Source organism: Catharus ustulatus, chromosome 5, assembly GCF_009819885.2.
Source record: "Catharus ustulatus isolate bCatUst1 chromosome 5, bCatUst1.pri.v2, whole genome shotgun sequence".
Taxonomy (NCBI): domain Eukaryota; kingdom Metazoa; phylum Chordata; class Aves; order Passeriformes; family Turdidae; genus Catharus; species Catharus ustulatus.
The window spans coordinates 43563854-43582413 of NC_046225.1; the positions used below are offsets into that span (position 1 = coordinate 43563854).

Sequence of the window (18560 nt, forward strand, 5' to 3'; positions counted from 1 at the left end):
TGGACTACTGCTGAGTGGAACAGCAATGCTCTGCTGTATCAGTTTTAATTGGGTTTAAAATGTCACCAGCTTCATCTAGTGTGTTGCTGTAGCTCTATGTGGGAAAATAGGTTTGATTGCACTTACTGGACTTGAATTAGGCAATAAGAGCCCCCCACAAAGGGAGCATTTGTCCAATGTATCCTTGCTTTACAAACCAACAGCAAAGCTGTTGAAAGCTGTGGAGTTGAAAATGCCTGCTATTTTCATAAGTGAGTGTTATGATGCAGTCTTGTTTTCTGCTGTGAAGTATAACCTTGGTGTTGCATGTTGCCTAGCAGCACAGTTCTTGTGAAAATAAAAAAAAAAATTCACATACATATATATGTATTCTGATACTTTCAACAAAACATTCTCTTACACCTACATGGAATTTAATAATAGAATAATGAGACATTGTTCTTTTTCTGTTTCATGATCTGTGTTGGCCTTCAGTTCACAGTACTAAAAACCAAAGCATATTTAAGTGTTGATATTCCTGCCCTTCACACCTCTCAATTTTAAAGATATGTCTTCAGGCCTTTTTTTTGTAAATGAGTAACTTTAGAAAATGTACTTGCAGGGCAGGTTTTCATCTTTTCTGGGAATCCTTATCAACTGAGAAATGATGCAAATTTGTGCAGTGTCTTCCTCTTGCTTACTCCTCAGACTCATTCCTACTGAGTAGCAGATATTAAGAAATCTTGAGCAGAACTTCTGCTAAGCTTAACCTTCCTCACTCAAGATGGGCCTTAAGCAGTGATGTGAACTACAAGAGCGTGTGACACCCTCTGCTCATAGTTCTGTAAGATTCTTCTACAGCTACAAATTAAGAAAATTCTAACAGTCTGATGTACAAAAGGCTGCACAGCCAGATTATGGGTTTAAACCTATTGATGTCTTTTTACTTAAGTCAGGAGACTTAAGTAAACCTGCATATGGGCAAGCTAACACAGGAATGTCAGTGCCTGGCTGTGTCCTGTAATCCACCCCATTTCCATTATACAGCTGCCAAGCTGGGAGTTGTTCCATTTTGTATATAAATAGCACTCCAAATACAGTACCCTGTTCCCCTAGATGGTAGAAGGCTGAGGCTCAGCTCTCATGACAGAGAGAATCTAATATTGTGTATTTCTAGGCTACAGAACTTTATGACAGTAGGAACAAAATGGAGGTGGAGCTGAAAGGATTCCAGGCTATATTAAAAATTCATTAATGTGCCAGGAAAGCTGTTCTGAACTTAAAAAGTATCCCTCAAGCAAGAGGTAGAAGATAGTTACATTATTCCTTTAGCTTACCATCAGGCCAAATTTATGCTAGAGAACTCTGTTACAAAGGCTTTGTTCTTTTCTAGTCAGAAAAGCAGCTGGGTAATACACAGGAAAACTGTATTCCACCTTCTTCAAGGTATGGGTCTAGTGCAAACTTCACGTAAGAAATTGCAACTTAAATATAATTGCAGGAAACCATCAACTATTTAGCACAAAGACAATGGCACAGCTATTTCAGCATTCAGGTGGACAATCAAGGGGTAACTAGTCATGAAAGTAAGTACTAGTAATTTCACGATTATAAGCCGCACTGAGTATAAGCTGCACTTCCGGGTGTCAGCAACTTTTCGTTCTTTGTCCATACATAAGCCGCACCTGATTATAAGCCGCATGTTACAATACAGAGTGTGATAAAAGATATCTATTCTATCACCATCTGTTGAGGGTGGGGACAGTGATCCTTATCTCAACAGCAGATATTTTGCTAATGGGCCATCCACCGAAACCCGCTGGGGCAGTGTTCTTTATCTTTTCACAACCCATCCTTCCTCCATGAGTCATTTTCTGCTAATGGCCCATTGAGTCCCACTGTGGGACTGATAAAATCACTTCATCCCATTGGGAGTTGCTCCAGCCAGGGGGAAGAGCCCAACATTTCTTACCAAGATAAAAACAGAGGTTTTGGGACACTAAGGGAGCCCCTTCTCACTGGACTCCAGAGGGAAGCTGGATTTCTCCACATCACCACTGGACCTCCGGAGGGAAACTGCACCTTCTGCAGGAGCACTGCTTCAACTGAATCACATCTGTCACTGCAGGAGGATGCAGCCACCATTTAATGGGACTGCTACCAACACCCTGCCTGACAGGGTGTCAGGTTGTACTCTTACTTTGTTTGGAGTTTGTTTCTTTGTAGTACTGTATTTCTATTTTAATTTCCCTGGAAAAGAACTGTTATTCCTAATTCCCATATCTTTGCCTGAAATCACATTCTCCGTTTCAAAGAGAAGCTCCTGCCTTTCTCAGCAGACACCTGTCCTCCAAACTAAAACAGCCACTTTTTGTTCTTTGTCCGTATATAAAGCCGCACCTGATTATAAGCCGCACTTTGGGTTCGGATCAAAATTTTAGTCAAACTGGTGCGGCTTATAATCGCGAAATTACTGTATTCGGGTGATAAAGGAGAGGAGAAACTGCTTTAAAGATCCTGGGGATTTTTTTTTTTTTGTAGATATTTTTGTGATTTGAGAAAAAGATATTCAGGAATTTACATATCTGATATTATATGTTTAAAGAAAAATGCAAACTACCGAAAAGGCTACTGCAGTTTGATACCCATCAATCTTTATTCAGACTGGCCCGATTACTTTTAAAAACACCATTAAGCAGACACACACTGCCATCTTGTGAGCATCTCTAACACAGCTGCAGGCTGATTTCGGAGGAGAGGAAAACGAGTTGCTTGGAGCAAGTAACTTAATACAGTACAAAACATATACAGACTTAAAAAAATGCTGCACTGAATGCTTTGTCAATGGTATATTATATAATAGAGATACACAGAGCAAAGCTAAAGTATTTTATTAATAATTTATTGTCAGTAAGAAAGACTGGCTAATGGTAATTTTCAGTAAAAACCTTTACAAGACCATTGGATCACAAATATACAGACACTATAAAAACTGTGTCATGGTGGTTTTGGTTCTAAACTGGTATGCAGAAGGTCCCCAACACACTTTCCAAGAAGGGAAAAAAATGTTTACAGTTCTAAAATACAGCAACCCATTTAAGACATTTCCATACAGCTGACCCAGAAAAATATCAGACCTAATGTATGTACAGTTGAAACTGTGTGAATATGTTGAATGTTTTACAATGAAATGTCAAACCTTAGTTTTCAGGGGAATACATACAGTGATGCCCTGATTATAAGTCAGGGTGCTCATTTTTAATGGCACACTAACACCACTAGTTTCAGTGGAAAACAAATTCACAAAATATCTACAAAATCTAGTTAAAACTATTAAAATCAAAACTGTACATAAAATTTACAAAAAGTAGAGAAAATTAATTGCATTAGAACTATATAAATATATGTATCATGCTAATATGGAAAAGTGGTATGTGATTTTTTTTAAACATAGAACAATGTAAGTACATAAAGGATGTTCAGATATGGCACAGCCAATGGAAATCTTGGAACTTTCCAAAAACTGTAGGTCAGGAAATGGAAAGAGGTTCATTTAATGAAATGAATTGCATGATCCAATGCTGCCATGCCAGTTTAGCTCACTGAAACAAAAGCATTCACCATGGCTGGGGAAAAAAAAAAAAGAAAAAAAGAAAAAATGAAAATTGTTCTAGATTTGATAAAGTTTTTTAGAGTCCAGGCACTTTTGTTGAGTGTGTCAGACTTCTGTATGTTGCTGGGAATCAAGTGGAGGAATTTTCACATCTTCGAAGTGACCATCGTCTCCACTCTCATAGTCACTCATCATGACTTCAGACTCCATTTCACAGCATGCCGACACATCCGAGCAGGAGGCTGTGGAAGCGTACACAGACATGGACATGTTGTCTACAGTGGGTGCTTCAAAGTCTTGACTGAAGCCCAGTGAGTACGGAGCGTATGGCTCCCTGTAGCTGCCGCTGCCGCCACTGGGTGTAGTCTGAGGTTCTGACATGTCTGCAGGGTAGTGATGGGGAAGGTACTGGTTAAGGTTAAATCTCTGCCTGCTCCTTGTAGAAGAACCCAAGCTACCTACGGCTGGCATGTCTCTGGGTGGCTGTATTGACTCAAACTGGTCACTGTATTCGGGTGGTAACGGTGGAAGCTCATCAGGTGCAGGGAAGTCATCAGGTGGAGGTGGAAAATCACTTTCTATGTCATAACCACCAGGGTAATAGTCTGTATCGATGGCATTTGGATCTGTGTAGAGGGGAGCTGCCTCCTCAACCACTTCATAATTTGGATACTCTTGGATACCTGGCAACTGAACACTTGGCATCCAATCTGATGTATCCCAGTGATAACCTGAAAAGTCAATTAAAAAAAAAAAAAAATTACTATCTTGTATCCAAGTCAGTCTGAATTGAAAAACCAACACATGTATTAAAACAATGCAATCACTGTGATTAGGACACTAGTTGTTAATCAGCAGTTTGCCCTGGTTGCACAAAAGACATTCAACACAACTTTATGCCATGCATGAGACAGTGTGCATGATTCACACTTGAACTTTTCCATTTTCTCAGACATCACAGCTAACATGGGAAGAGCTGTAGTCACCTATGGAATATGCTGTCATAATACATAGTTGTTCACTGGATTGCAAAGAATCAACACCCCCCCACCCCCCCCGCTAAATACTTAATTGTTGCTGAGTAATTAGTTAGGGTGATAACAATACCCCATTTTTTCTTAAGAATATATTTAGCATATATAACCCACAACTTCCTTATATAAAAGAAGCCATATCTATTTGGTAAAGTATTCGGACCATTTAATGCGACTCTGCTGCTCAAACAAATTATAGTTAGTTTCAAAAAATGCTGTTAGCTCTACAGGAACACCTCTGATAAAAATCTTTTGTTATTAGTAAATACATTCCACATTCAACTACAAGAACAAAACAGGAAAATCAAGCTTAAACATGCAAAAATGACTGGACTTGATCCTCTCTTGCAAACTCCCTTTGAATAGGTTTGTATTTGACTGCTGGAAACTAGATGGAAGCCTAAACTAACTAAAAACCAATAATTTCTCTCATCTGAACACCAATTAAAAATACACTGTTGTAATATAGTACAAATCTAGTAAAGAGAAATCACTGCAAACAAATGCACAGCAAGCAACTGATAGTAAGTCTGTGTTAAAACCAAATATTAACAGAAATATTTTGGTGAACATCAATGAACTGCATGCAGAAGTCACCTCTTGAATTGCTGAGGTCAGGAACAGCAAAAGATTCTTTAGGTGGCAGAATAAGAAGAAAAAGGAGAAAACATCCGTAGTTAGGAATCAAACAGTAGAACCAATATGAAGACAAACAATGACGAGTCACTATTACATTCACACTGTTTTTGTCCAGTCCAATCAACAATATTGAAGTTGTGTTTTTAAAAAATTTTCTTCTGGGCTCCTTATTTGCCAAAATTTTGTAGGACAGCTACTAAATTAATGTACAGTCCATCTGGGACTTAGCTGTCTTGTTGTAAAATCTGCAGTCTGGAGTTCACTGAAATCCTTGTATCAGTATATTCAGGACTTCTGCTACACAGGGTAACAGGACTTGATCTGATTTTTCTCTTTCCTTGTATCTACCCTTGTGTTTTGATACAGGGCTCCATCTATTGGCACTTACACTTTAAACTATCTTTCAAATATCAAGGTAACTTCCTTTAGTGTTTGGCTTCCGTACATAAAGCCCTGGGAGACCTGCCTCCCTTTGTACAGCAATCCAAACAACTCATGCTCAGCAGAGAATTGCCCTGTGTTATCTGACAAATATTAAACCTTTCTCTTTTCAGGAATCTATATTCCCTATTAAAGTCTCTAAAGATGAGTGATGCCTATCCTAATAGCAGAATCTTCTCACAAGAATTCACGCTTTCATCTGTTGGAAGACTGAAGGGACAGAGGTTGACTCTTTGGAAAGAAGTTCCTGTTTTTTAAGCTTGTCTAGCCCAGACAAGAAAAATACTGTTCAAACTAATGGAGATGTCAGTCTGAGCTCTGAGACTCTTAAAACATCTCTGGCCTCAACTCCAGAAGGTTCTGATCACTAGTCTGCTTAGAAGATAACATTCTTTATTTTTCCTGGGAAATTGAGTTCAAAACTAAAGCCAGCCAGGCTTTAGGGTTTAGAGCACTTTTAACAATGAATGGAGAGATTTTGGTTTTCCTCTTCTTCTGAGGCAAAGACACTTTAACATAAATGGCAGAAACAGACTAGAACAAGATGTGCCCATCTTTATGTGACAATCTGCTAGATTGAAACTATATTTTCTCTTGCACTCAGCATCACTGATTTGCATCAAGCTACAACCTGAGAAGCAGTGCAGAGAATACAAGCCTAAAACTGACCTACGATGAGATTAGCTACAGATCATGCTTCCAGGATGCCTGTTGGACAAAACACTTGGGGAGACCAAAGCTAAGGACCATCTGTCCCAGAACATAGCCTTGCTGCAGATCCTGCAGGAAGAAGGATCTCTGCTGCTTGAACTGACACCCTCCTGAGGCTGCTCAAAAGCATAACTCTTTGCCTAAGATGCTTTCAAAGAAGAAATGCTTATTAAGAGCAGAAACTTTCAGATCTTACGAAGCAGCTGAGTAGGACACATTTAATTTACAGTAATTTCACGAATACAAGCCGCAGCAACTTGATAAAAATTTTGGTGGAAACCCAGAAGTGCGGCCAATATTCAGGGGCGGCTAATATATGAACAATATTCTAAAAGCTGCCAACACGGAAGTGAGAGCCCGCGGCAGCCCCAAGCCAAGCTGGAGCCTGGCTGGCCCTGGCAGAGGTGGGAAAGCCTGGCAGAGGTGGGGCCAGCAGTGCGGGGGGCGGGCGGCAGAGCCTGAACCAGCAGGGTGGGGCAGGGGGGGGCGGCAGAGGCCGGGCCAGCAGGGCGGGGGAGCCCGGCAGAAGCGGGGCTGGCAGTGCACGGGAGCCCAACTACATAGGGGAGGATAGCAGAAGCAGGAAGCCCGGCGGGCGGGGAGAAGCCCCGCAGAAGCGTGGCTGGCAGTGCACTGGAGCCCAGGAGAACCAGGGCCAGCAGCATGGGGGAGCCCGGCGGTGCGGGGGCCAGCAGTGCCGGCCAGGGCGAGCAAATGCGGCAGCGGCGGTGCAGACAGGAGCGGGGAGCCAGGGAGCCTGGCGGCAGCAGCAGCACCACCCAGCCGGCCCCAAGCGGCCCCGCCGAGCCGTAGCGCCGAGCTGGGCCACCCGCCCCTGTCGGCAACCATGAGCGGGCCGAGCCTGCCTGGCCCCGCCCCGAGCCAGTAAACCCCGCTATGTCGCGATCCTGTTACTAATTGGCCAATTTGTGAAAGCTGCGCACGGATTCTCGCTACGAACGAAAGTGCGGCTAATATTCGGGGTGCGGCTTATTTATTGACAAAGACATCAACATTGTCGACGCACCGGAAGTGCGGCTTATACTCTGTGCGGCTTGTATTCATGAAACTACTGTATGTATGACTGCAATGCATACATGTTTGTATTTACCTTAACAGTGATACTAAAACACCAAGCCATACTTTCATCTTTGACTTGAGAACTACAGCTGTAATTTTTAGATTCTACCAATTAAAATCTTAGAGAAAATCTGAATCAGTTATTTAATATTTCCCCTGGTGGATCTGGCCTCTTTTACTCCTGTAATTCTCCCATTCCCAAGTACTGTGCATTGCAATTTTTCTGCACTGAGGACTACTGTCCATAGGTACACATCAATGAAATGGCACCCTCATTAATGAAATACTCTCAAGTAATTGGAACTCCTTGCATTTGTCTACTTTCTTTTGTGTCTGTGTAAATTAAAAAGGGTACCTCAGATAACAAACCAAAGTGAAACTTTAGCTACTATAATCGATTTTATGTTCTTAAAATGACTTCATTTTAAGTAGGACTAAGTAAAAAATATTATGTTTCCTAGTCTGTATCTAGAAATAGGAAGCATAGGCTGGATGTTATTTCAGAAAAAAACCCTTCTACTGGAACCTAAAGTACTATTTAGTTAATTAAAACAATAGTTAGCATTTGGAAAGACTCACTGGCACTTTTATTACTACTACTCTTTTGTAAAGAGTTTTTCTCAGAGTGGTTAGTTCTTAAATGTTAGAGAAATTAAACAAAATACCATTGAAAGTGCCCACCTTGCCTCTTTCTAACTTCCAAATACATACTACACACATACAAATATATGTGTGCATGCATATACCCAGACATACATTTTAGGTATTGTTGTAAGGCTGCTTAGTAACAAACTCCTTAAACTGAGGAGGATGTGTATGGTTGTATCTCACTTGCAGACAAAAATAATTTTTTTCTGCTTAAGAGACAGATTGATCTGAAGACCAAGGAAGTGAGTACTGATATCACACCATTTTGATTCTGGTCAGCTGGACAAGGTATCAACAGGTGTGGGTGGGAGAAGAAAAGGAAGCGGAGGTGGCTGCTGTTTCATCTACAGTGCTGCATGTATTTGCCTTTGATGTTGTCTCAATTCTGCTGCCCGATTTACTATGAATATTTTCAGAAGAGAGTAAGCACCAAGATCTTTTTATGCCAATCCTGTTTTTCCCAAGAAAACATACTTTGAAACCTGTTCACAAGGCATCTACAGCATATGCAAGAAAATATTAGCAGATATACAATATATATTTTGTGCTGTAACTGATCAGAAAGTCTAAGTAAATAATATTTTATAAGTTGCATCTGGCTAGGACTATGTTACGAGAAGACAATGTAATAAGACAAACGTGCATTATGCTGCCAAAGCAGTAAATAAATATGAAAACATGTATATACCTTCTTTTTCCACCGAGTCAACAACAGCATTGACAAGGTGTATTACAGTCGCTATGGAAGCTTGTAAAAGGTATAAAAGGAGCAAATTAAAACAAACCTATAGTTAGTATCACTTTAAACCACAGACAGATACACATAAAAACCCCCATCAACACTGTGAAATTTGAGTTTGTTACTATTTTACAGAGCAAGATTATTGGTGTACATTCACATTTACTCTCAGTCTAGGGAGTAGTTGCATGTAATACATAAAACACATATCTAAAGCTCAGTTTTATTCTTCCTAAACATACAAAAGTACTAGTAACTACTCGTGAAGTACATTTTGCATGAGCATGAGGCTACTTAACTTCTGTTGGAATTTCTGAAATGTTGCCTAAATATATTAATTTGCATAATACTTTATCTACATAGCAACAAACTAGACTTTTCTAAAGGCTTGTGTTGGGTGAATTAAGGATTATTGCATTAGACTTCTTTAAAAATGCAAACTATGTTTCCTCCCTACCAATGAAAGACATGATAAAGAAATTTTCCCTGAAATGAACTTAAAGGATAAAATATGAAAAATTCCTACTGAAAATTTTTGTTACTGATCTACTTAAGTTTTGTATGAAGTAGAGATATCAACGCAGGAATACCAAATTCAGGCTGCTATATGCTTATTTACAAAAAAAAAAAAACAACCAAACTTAAATGAATGTATTTTTTATGTCTTTCCTTTCCCTCAAGATCGTTTTGGAATGGAGAAAGGTTTATTCTTAAAGGGTAAAATGAAGTAAACACATGCAACTTGTTTACACAGCTCAGAGATTAAATATCAAGCTAATAAATTCTGAATCTACCAAAATGGAAGGAAGAAACAGTCTCTACAGATGCTACAGCTATTTCTCTTAAAACAATGTATTAATGATTAATCAATACATGACAGGAAATGGGAAAAAGAATACACTAAACATATGAGACAGTGAGGAGGGGAGAACAACATGTACAACACGACACAAAACCACAAGAAAAAAAGCTGGAAGTTGGTATCAGGTCTACTGATAAAATGATGAGGACTGTAAGCATACCATTTTACTTTCACCAATCATTAAAACAGATAGTTTTTTTTCATGCTGTTAATAACAAATCACTCTACTTCATTAAGAAGCAGAATATTCTTTATTCCTAAGCTAAAGGAATTTCAAGTTCTTTTTTACCAGGAAGAGACAAAAGCAGAAAATGGAATAAAGAGTCAAAGCACACCTTAACTTAGCAAATTAAGTTAGGAACAACTGTGGCTTTGTCCAATCAGTATGACATGTTTCTGAATACATAGATGCATTCATATCAACTATAAAAGCATCTGTCATCACAATGGAAAAGACATCCATTGATTATATTTTGATGGACTTGAGGTGCGATGAAAATATTTATATTTTTATACTGGCTTTTTGCAATGTATGAAATGTTTTTATGAATTCATTTCAATCATGGTGAAAGCCAAATATACTGTTCTATTATAACAAAACTTCTTTTTGTGCAGTTTCCTTCATTACTAAAGTAATCAAACTTACAAGCAGTCCCTTAAACTCTGCTCTCACTCAGAACTGATCTGATCCATATGGGAGCTGAGGTCGCAGCAAGAAAAAGAGAAGGAAACAAATGAAACTGTAACACCAGAAAGCTTTTTACTGAGAGCTGAACAGCAAAGTGGAAGTTATATTTGTGCAGAGGCCATTTTTTAAATTCACTGTATTCTTGCATAAGGTGATAACTAAGGATAACCTAGAAGAGTTTACCAAATTCTAAAATGTTTTAAACACAAGGCTCTGAGCAACTTGAGCTGCATTTTTACTGTAATATTCTAACAGTAGAATGATTACATATAATATTAAGGTAAAGTAATTAACGGTGTGGAGATAGGTAAAATATTTTTTAAAAATTAACAGATCTGGGTATTAACATAAGTAAATACAAATATATATTAAATAAGCTACTATTTAATATATATTCAATATATGTAAATCCTATTGTTACTAAAAGATACAGACGCAAAGACAGAACAAATGAACATCAGCAGTGGTACAGAATGATTGCATTTTACGTACCATTGTCATCACATGATTCAGATTGGAAGGAGCTGAGAGACTGGACCTCAGACATGCTTTCTCTAGCACTGTAAGGATGGGAGTTCTTTTCATCCAGAGGCTTCTTAGAAAGGCAGGGGTCAAGATCTACTACTTTAGCTGAAAGAAAAAGTTTCAAATGAGACAATGAATAGATTCTAGATTAAAGAATCAATACAATTTAACATTGAGATCTGCACATTTTTACAAAATTTAGTAGAGTATGAAGGCTGATCAGAGACAAAACTCAGTAAAGTCTTAATGCCTTTTGTACTCCAAGAGGTGTAAACAGAGACTTTTTACTCATATTAAAATAGTACCAGCACACACATTTAACAGGAAAACCAAAAATAAGAACATCTCTTACTGTCATAGTCAAAATCCCAGCTGGGTTTCTGTATTGAATCACTGTCTGAAGGCGAGTTGGAGGGAGGTGGAGGTGGCAAATTTGGTGCAACACTGCAAACAGCTACTGCTTTCCGGTGACCGTGCACAGAATCTGGGTTAAAAGTACTAAACTCGGGGTGCTCAGGGATAGCAGACCCTTCAAAAGAATTCCTGTCAAGGTTGTTCCTGGAGTCGCTTGGAATGCTTGGAGTGTACGAAATGGGACGAACAGGAACCTGTGGTGGGATGTCAGAATAGATGTTCTTATTCAACTTTGCATCAAAACATGGTCTTTGCAGGAAGGCTGTCGTAGCTCCCAGTTGCTTGTCTTCAGGTTCTGGCTGGTGCTTCTTCTTTCTACCAACCACTTTGCGGCAAACAACAAAAATCACAACTAACAAGAAGATTCCTGCGATGAAAACAATAATCCCAATCACTTCAGCTAAGCTGATGTTCCAAGACGTTGAAACATATTTATTAAGAACAATGTCTGTGCAGTGTTTGCCTCCAAATCCATGACTACAGTTGCAGTGGTAGGAACCATAAGTATTCTCACAAAGGGCACCATTGAGGCATGGGTTTTCTACACATTCATCGACATCAGTCAGGCACCTATCAGAAACAGAGCACAGCAGTGATGTTTAGTGTGCATCAGTAGTCTTTGTTGAAATCTTGTTCTCAACAATTTTAGATACATTTATGATAAGGTTATATACGCACCCTAACATTCATTTTGCTATTTTATCAAAATCCCAGATTTCAACCAGTTTGAACTGTCAATCTGTTAATTAATACTATTAAAATTCAATATGTGGAATGTTACCTACCTTTCTCCACGAAAGCCTGACTCACACTCACAAACAGGTCCATCCAAACTGTCAATACACTTGCCACTGTTTTTGCAAGGATTGTCTTTGCAATATGGACCCAGTTGGCATCTGCAACAGCAAAACAAACAAAACCAGCTGAACATTACCTTACTGCAAACGAGTTTTATAATGTGGGATTCAGAGCTGTAACATAGGGCAAGCGAGTTTGTAATGTGGGATTCAGAGCTTTAACATAGGGCTGTTGCTAACTTCAGCCAGCTCCAGTGTGTCTCAAAGTCTGAGCTTTAAGCAGGAAACAGGTAAAAATGGAAACAGAAAAAGTGTTACATTTATCTCCTGTTTTCTGAGGGGTTCATTGATACAATGAACCATACAAACATACCTTTGACCTGTGTACTGTCCTCGGCACTGGCAGATAAAATCATCACTGACTGGGATGCAAGTCCCACCGTAAAGGCAGGGGTTGGAAGCACATGGGTTGACACTTACATCGCAGTGAGTTCCCATAAACAAAGGTGCACACTTGCAGTAGTAACCTGAAATCAAATACAGTCTTTTTGAAAGATACCCACGGCTTTACAGGATTTGAGATAAAATCCTCTCTGCCCACCTACAGATTTAAGATAAATTCCTCTTTACCCACTAACCTGTTACAAGAGAAAAAGGATGGGAAAAAATAGATACGCTTTTATCGAAAGATGAGGTAAAGTATAACAGTAAGAGATTCCTTAAACATGACAGAAGGATGATTCCATTTCTCTCAAAAACACAAATTGTCCCAATGATTTCAGAATTTTTAATGAAAGACTGCAAAGTAGGTAGTTAAGAGGATGGACCTCAGATGTCAGCACTGAAGATTAAATCCCCACTTTGCCAGATGGACTTTGTCTACCTCATACCCAAAGGACTTGAATCTAGAAGGCACACACATCCTTCCTATCTATCCAACAACTGACCTTCTACAACTCTGAGACATTGTTTTGTCCTTCAAAGCAGAGAAGTTGAAAAGCAATTTTGAAAACTAAAAGCAGAAGAATAAAGAGCAGCTTACCACCATTTGACAGGGCATTGCAGATGCCTCCATTCTGACAGGGGCTGCTTGAACAGCCATCTGTGGCAGTCAGTAAGCATCCAGGAGTGACATCTACAGATTCTTCCATGTGTGCATAGTTTCGTGGCTTGCTGTTTAGGGGCAGCTCTTGCCCGTTTAGTACAATGGAATCCATACAGCCTCTGAAACCATTGCTAACCTGAGGACTTCTACCATGTCTTGTACCTTGCTGACGAATATGACCACCAAAAAACACATGATTGTCTAGGTTTAGTGTTCTAAGTGTACCAGGAGCAGTACCAGATGCAGTGTGCACCCTGTCCAGAACAAGTCGTGCATAGTTTCCATCCACTTCAAGAGATATGGAATGCCACTGGCCATCATTTATCTGAGTGCTCTGAACAGACACAATCCCAGGTCCACTGCCACAATCAAATTTATATTGCAGTCTTCCATGATGGATCTACAGAGGAAAGCCATGTCATCAATAAATGGTCTGCACACTTAAAGAGTATAAAATATTGATGCCTATAAAAGTTTATATTTGCTGGGGAGACAGGATGATGGTGGTGTTCATAAAAAGGAGTTTAGTAACACCATTTGCCAGTCACAGCAACTGTGATTTATTCTATATGGTTCTTTTAATTGAAACGTACCCTTTGATCATTTTGTTCCTCTAGTAAAGTAGTCACAGATCATACAGTAAATTCATGAATACAAGCCACACTGAGTATAAGCCGCATCTCTGGGTGTTGGCAAATATTTCGTTCTTTGTCCATAAATAAGCCGCACCTGAATATAAGCCGCTCTGTCGTTCGCAGGGAGGATCCGTGTGCAACGAAGTTGCCAAATAGTAACAGAATGGCGGCAGGGTGGGGTTTACTGGCTCAGCTAAGGCTGTGCAGGCTCGGCCCGCTAGGTGCTGCTGATGGGGCCAGGAAGCCCAGCCCGGTGCTGCCGCTCGGCGGGGCCACTGGGGGCCAGCTGCCGCTGCCACTGGGCTTGGTCACCACAGCGCGGCGCTGCCCTGTGGTGGCAGGCAGGGACGGAGGCCCGGGTCCCCCCCACCTTCCCGAGCCGCGGCAATGGTGGCGTGGGGCCCCCCCGTCTCTCCCCCGGGCTGTGGTAGAAGAGGGAAGGAGGGAGCTCTCCCGCCTCTCTTCCTGCCCCCCGTGCTTCCTGCAGGCAGCCAGGCTCCACCCGCGGTGCAACAGAGTAGCAATTTGTAACAATCGCAAAATGCTGACGTTGCAGCAGCTTGGCTCAGCACTCTGGCTGGCACTTCTGACATTGTAAATGTCAGAAAATTATTCACATATTAGCCGCTCCTGAGTATTAGCCGCATTTCCGGTTTAGGAGCAAAATCTTAGTCAAATTGGTGCGGCTTGTATTCGTGAAATTACTGTAATCAAAATATTACAATACCTCAATACCTTTCATCTTGCGCTTTAAGTAACCTTTCCTGTATGGATTTCAGCATTACAAGCAAATAAATTTAAAGTTATTTAAAATATATTATTCAGGAAGCTTTGTTTGTTTACACATTTTAAAAATTCTGTACAAGTTTGTCACCTGGATGTGTTAACACACCCTACTGTTAAGGCAATTTTCAACTGTAATAATTCTGCAGAGATTTTATGACTCAATCTTTTAATCTGACACAAAAATAGTAAGAAGATGGTTGGAAGAAAGCAAGAGATATGCACTGGGAGATTTTAATATACCTCTAATATGCTGTAGTCTGTTCCTCGAGCGTACATAACAACTGCATGAGCAGAGTAAGTTCTAAGTCTCATTGTCAGCTTCATTTCCTCTTTGTTCTCATTTTCCATGAGACGGTATTTCACATAGCTGCTCCCAGTAAATGTCACAGCAGAGCCAGCTGATGCTTAGAAATACAGAAAAGCATAAAAAGTATTAGCACAGGACTGGAATCAAATTTATATTTGGAAAGTAATATAGTTTTACACAGTTTTTTAGAGCTGACTCCTTACCAGGACATTGTCCAGCTTTGCTGTCTTGACAAACACAGGTGTATTTTCCTTCCTTTGGATCTCCTAAACATTCAGTGCCTTCAGGACACGGGTTTCCTTCACACAGAGTGTTCACCAGGGGGCACTTCCCATCTGTAAAACCAAATTCATCATTTCTCTTCCGTTGGTGGTGATGGTACTTTGTGAAAAGGGTTTCTTCTGTATAGTAGCTGAAAGTACCCTAAATGATATCCCTAACTATCAGACAAGGAAGTGAATAAGAGTTATGGGGCACGACTGGCACAGACTAGACAAATAGCATACAGAGTGTCTGATGCTCATCCCTATCTTGATTGCTCAATTCAATTGGTAAAACTGGGAAACTAGTGTTGTGGTTTAAGGCTTACCATTAGAATCATTCACCACAATACCCAACATGCAGATACTAAACACGGACAGAGTAGGTTGGAGAAAGCAGAGAAAAGCATGTTTGTATTTCAGACAGAAAAGGAATGGGCTTTAAGTATTTACTTCATATGCGCAAGTTCCCCCAGCAAGGTTAAGTCCTGGTTTTAAAAAGCAATGTTGTTTTCCTCAGAGATAAAGATAAATTAATCTTCTGTCAGAAAATCTTTATACTTAAATATATTTTAACGAATATTTATTTTCCACATTACCCTCTCATTCCCAAACAAGTTTAGAAACTGTGTGGGCTACTCCTCTAAACACAAACAAGGAAGTATTCAGGTACTTTGCAGGAACTTACAACAACAAAAAAAAACCTTCTTTCATAAAATGAAAAATGAAGGTGTAGCTATAAAAAGAAGTATCTGCTCCCATAAGCTTGTATTATGTAAACTCTTGAAATGAGGTAATGAGATAAGAAAGAATTACTCTCTACTATGAATAAGATTAGGCAAATATTATGGAGTTACTGAACATTCCTAATCTTGTCCTGTAATATAAATTTCCATCTGTACATTACTGCTTTTTAAAACCAGAACAATCTTTTCAAGGATACGGTTTTCCTTACTGTGTTCTTACCTTTACAAAGACAAACTGCTGTCCTGTGATGACGAGGAGTGACAAAACTCAGCCTGGCTGTGCTGTGGGTTGACATGATGTTCTCATCCACTGTTACTTTTTCTTCACAAAATTTCAAAGGACAATCCAGGCCTGCACAGAGCTTATGAAACACATCAATTATCCGGACACCTAAAATCTCCTCTAGGTCAGGCACAGAAGAGTTTATCTTGTGAAGCAAAATTCTCATTGGGTGGTGAGAGCTACCAGACTTTTCAATATTCAAGAGGACATCTAGATTAGAAGGAGGATCAGAAGGCTGCAAACTAACAATCTGGATGTCATTTCTCCTCACACCCAAGATGTTTCTTAATGCTCTCTGGAAATTGCGCCAGTAATCACCAATGAATTCTTCAGGGGACAGGTTTGCAAAGCGTATTGTGATACTGTGATTTAATACATCTTGTGTGATTTGTCGGATGTGTACAGTAATATCAGCTGCAGTTGTAAATTTTCCATCTGTAACAGTGACATTTAGGAGGTACTGTCCTACATCTAATCTTTTATGTGCTATTAGTTTGCCACCAGTACTGGAAACAGAGAACAGGGATTCCATTTTGGGGTCCAGACTGTACGTCAAGGTATCATAAACATCTTGATCGGTTGCATGAATTTTTCCAATGACACCACCTGAATATTCTTCCCCAAAGGCTGTGATAAAGATTTCCAGAGGCAGTATTGCTGGAGAATAAATACTTTCCTCAATAACTCTAATATCAATGTACGTCAAAGATGACAACGGTGGTTTTCCATTATCTGCAACCTAAAGGAAAGATGAGGACAGATTTACATTTTTGCTTTCTCTCAAATTCTACTGTAAATATTTATACTGTAGAGCTGTATTTTTGTACCAAAAAAACCCCACCAAAAAGTCCTACAGCAAAATGCTTTATATACATTTCGTAACACAATTCTTGAAACAAAAGTTAAAACTGAAAATTTGAAAAGTTTACATAAGCAGGCACACATGAATGTATTTTCACTTCTCCCAAGATTAAAAGTCTAGAGTTTTCCTATTACCGGAAAATGTCAGGAAGCTATTAACACTGATAGCAAATACAGAGGAAATGCACAGTAGCTGATTTCAGACAGCAGATGGTGCTTGAAGCTTTTTAATGTTCAAGCATGGAAACAAACATTAAATGAGTCATGCTAGAAATGAGTCACTAGAAATGTACAACATGCTTCACTTCAGTTAGGAGGTGGTCTGGAAGACAAACATAATGCCCTGTGCCAAACAGTACTTCAAAAGGAAAAAAATGCATGCAGAAAGTTACAATTAATTACATTGCCTTTCATGATTTCTGGTCACAGAGAGGGAAAAAAGAGGTGGGGCAATGAGATAAAAAAGAATTACTCTTTACTATTAATAACATTAGGCAAGTGTTATGGAGACAGTTACAGAACATTCCTGTGGCACCTGCAGTACTTTTTGCTTCAGACAATCAACTGATTTTAACTGCACCAGCCTAATTCAATTTTAAAGCCTTTTTGAACAGCCTATTCTGCACTCTGTTTGGACAAAGACATATACTGCTGTTTTATGAAGACAGTCAAAAAAAGAGTGGAAAAGTGAGTGAACAGCATTCCCTTAGGTTCACTTTTTCCTTTCTATTCCTCACCTCGTTTCCCATCTACCTTTTCCCAAACTTTCTCCCAGTTACTGAAAGTGACATTGAAGAAATAGTTAAAGATGAATTGTGAAGGTACAGAGGGGATACACAGCACTCAGAAAGTAGAAGATATTCTGTACTGATTAAAAGATTTTGCAATAATTTTACAACGTACACTTTGAAGATCTACGCAGAGTGGCTGTTTTTGATTTTTTACACAAATTTAACCAAAAGAGGAGCAATTCCAGGCACAAGATTATCTGTGGATGGGCACATAAATGTGGCATTTTTAAAAGGTAATGCATGTCTTCATCTGTTTCTGGTAACTCCAAAAGACAGGCATGGCTAGAGACTTGTCCTCCAGTTATCCAAATAAATAACAAGAGCTATAGCTCAAGTTGGTAAAGTTTTGTTTTGCCTAGATCTCTGCCTGGGAACAAGACAAGGCAGGTAGTTTAGCTACAGAAGAAATGCCCAAGGGAAACAAGAAAAGGTTCAAAACAAACACAAGCAAAATTATAACAAATGTAGGAAAGTAGGAAAGAAGAGTCCCAGGAGAAACGGTTTTTCAATAGTGCCAATATTTAAAAATGTGCTATGGTTTTAAACTGAAGACTTTAGAGTGTGGCACAAAGGACTGCATGACTCATAGCTGAAGATTTTGCACACTAATGCTGTG

General features: G+C 39.5%; 1 protein-coding gene across 5 annotated transcripts in view; it reads right to left on the reverse strand.

Annotated features, from left to right (window-relative positions):
- Positions 1–2804: 2804 nt before the first annotated feature.
- FAT1 (FAT atypical cadherin 1) overlaps positions 2805–18560 on the reverse strand; it is a 112884-nt gene continuing 97128 nt past the window's right edge. For 2 of the 5 annotated variants that reach the window (XM_033059760.2, XM_033059758.2), the window contains 11 exons: positions 16230–17031; positions 15207–15338; positions 14937–15100; positions 13213–13675; positions 12544–12697; positions 12159–12269; positions 11312–11943; positions 10927–11064; positions 8834–8893; positions 5224–5259; positions 2805–4323 (listed from right to left, as the gene is read on the reverse strand). In XM_033059760.2, coding sequence (XP_032915651.1) covers positions 3698–4323; positions 5224–5259; positions 8834–8893; positions 10927–11064; positions 11312–11943; positions 12159–12269; positions 12544–12697; positions 13213–13675; positions 14937–15100; positions 15207–15338; positions 16230–17031 — 3318 coding nt within the window. In that variant the 3' untranslated portion in view covers positions 2805–3697. Of the gene's footprint in view, positions 4324–5223; positions 5260–8833; positions 8894–10392; positions 10447–10926; positions 11065–11311; positions 11944–12158; positions 12270–12543; positions 12698–13212; positions 13676–14936; positions 15101–15206; positions 15339–16229; positions 17032–18560 lie in introns of those variants that run through there. The other 3 variants (XM_033059761.2, XM_033059759.2, XR_004417931.1) reach the window with 2 other exon arrangements.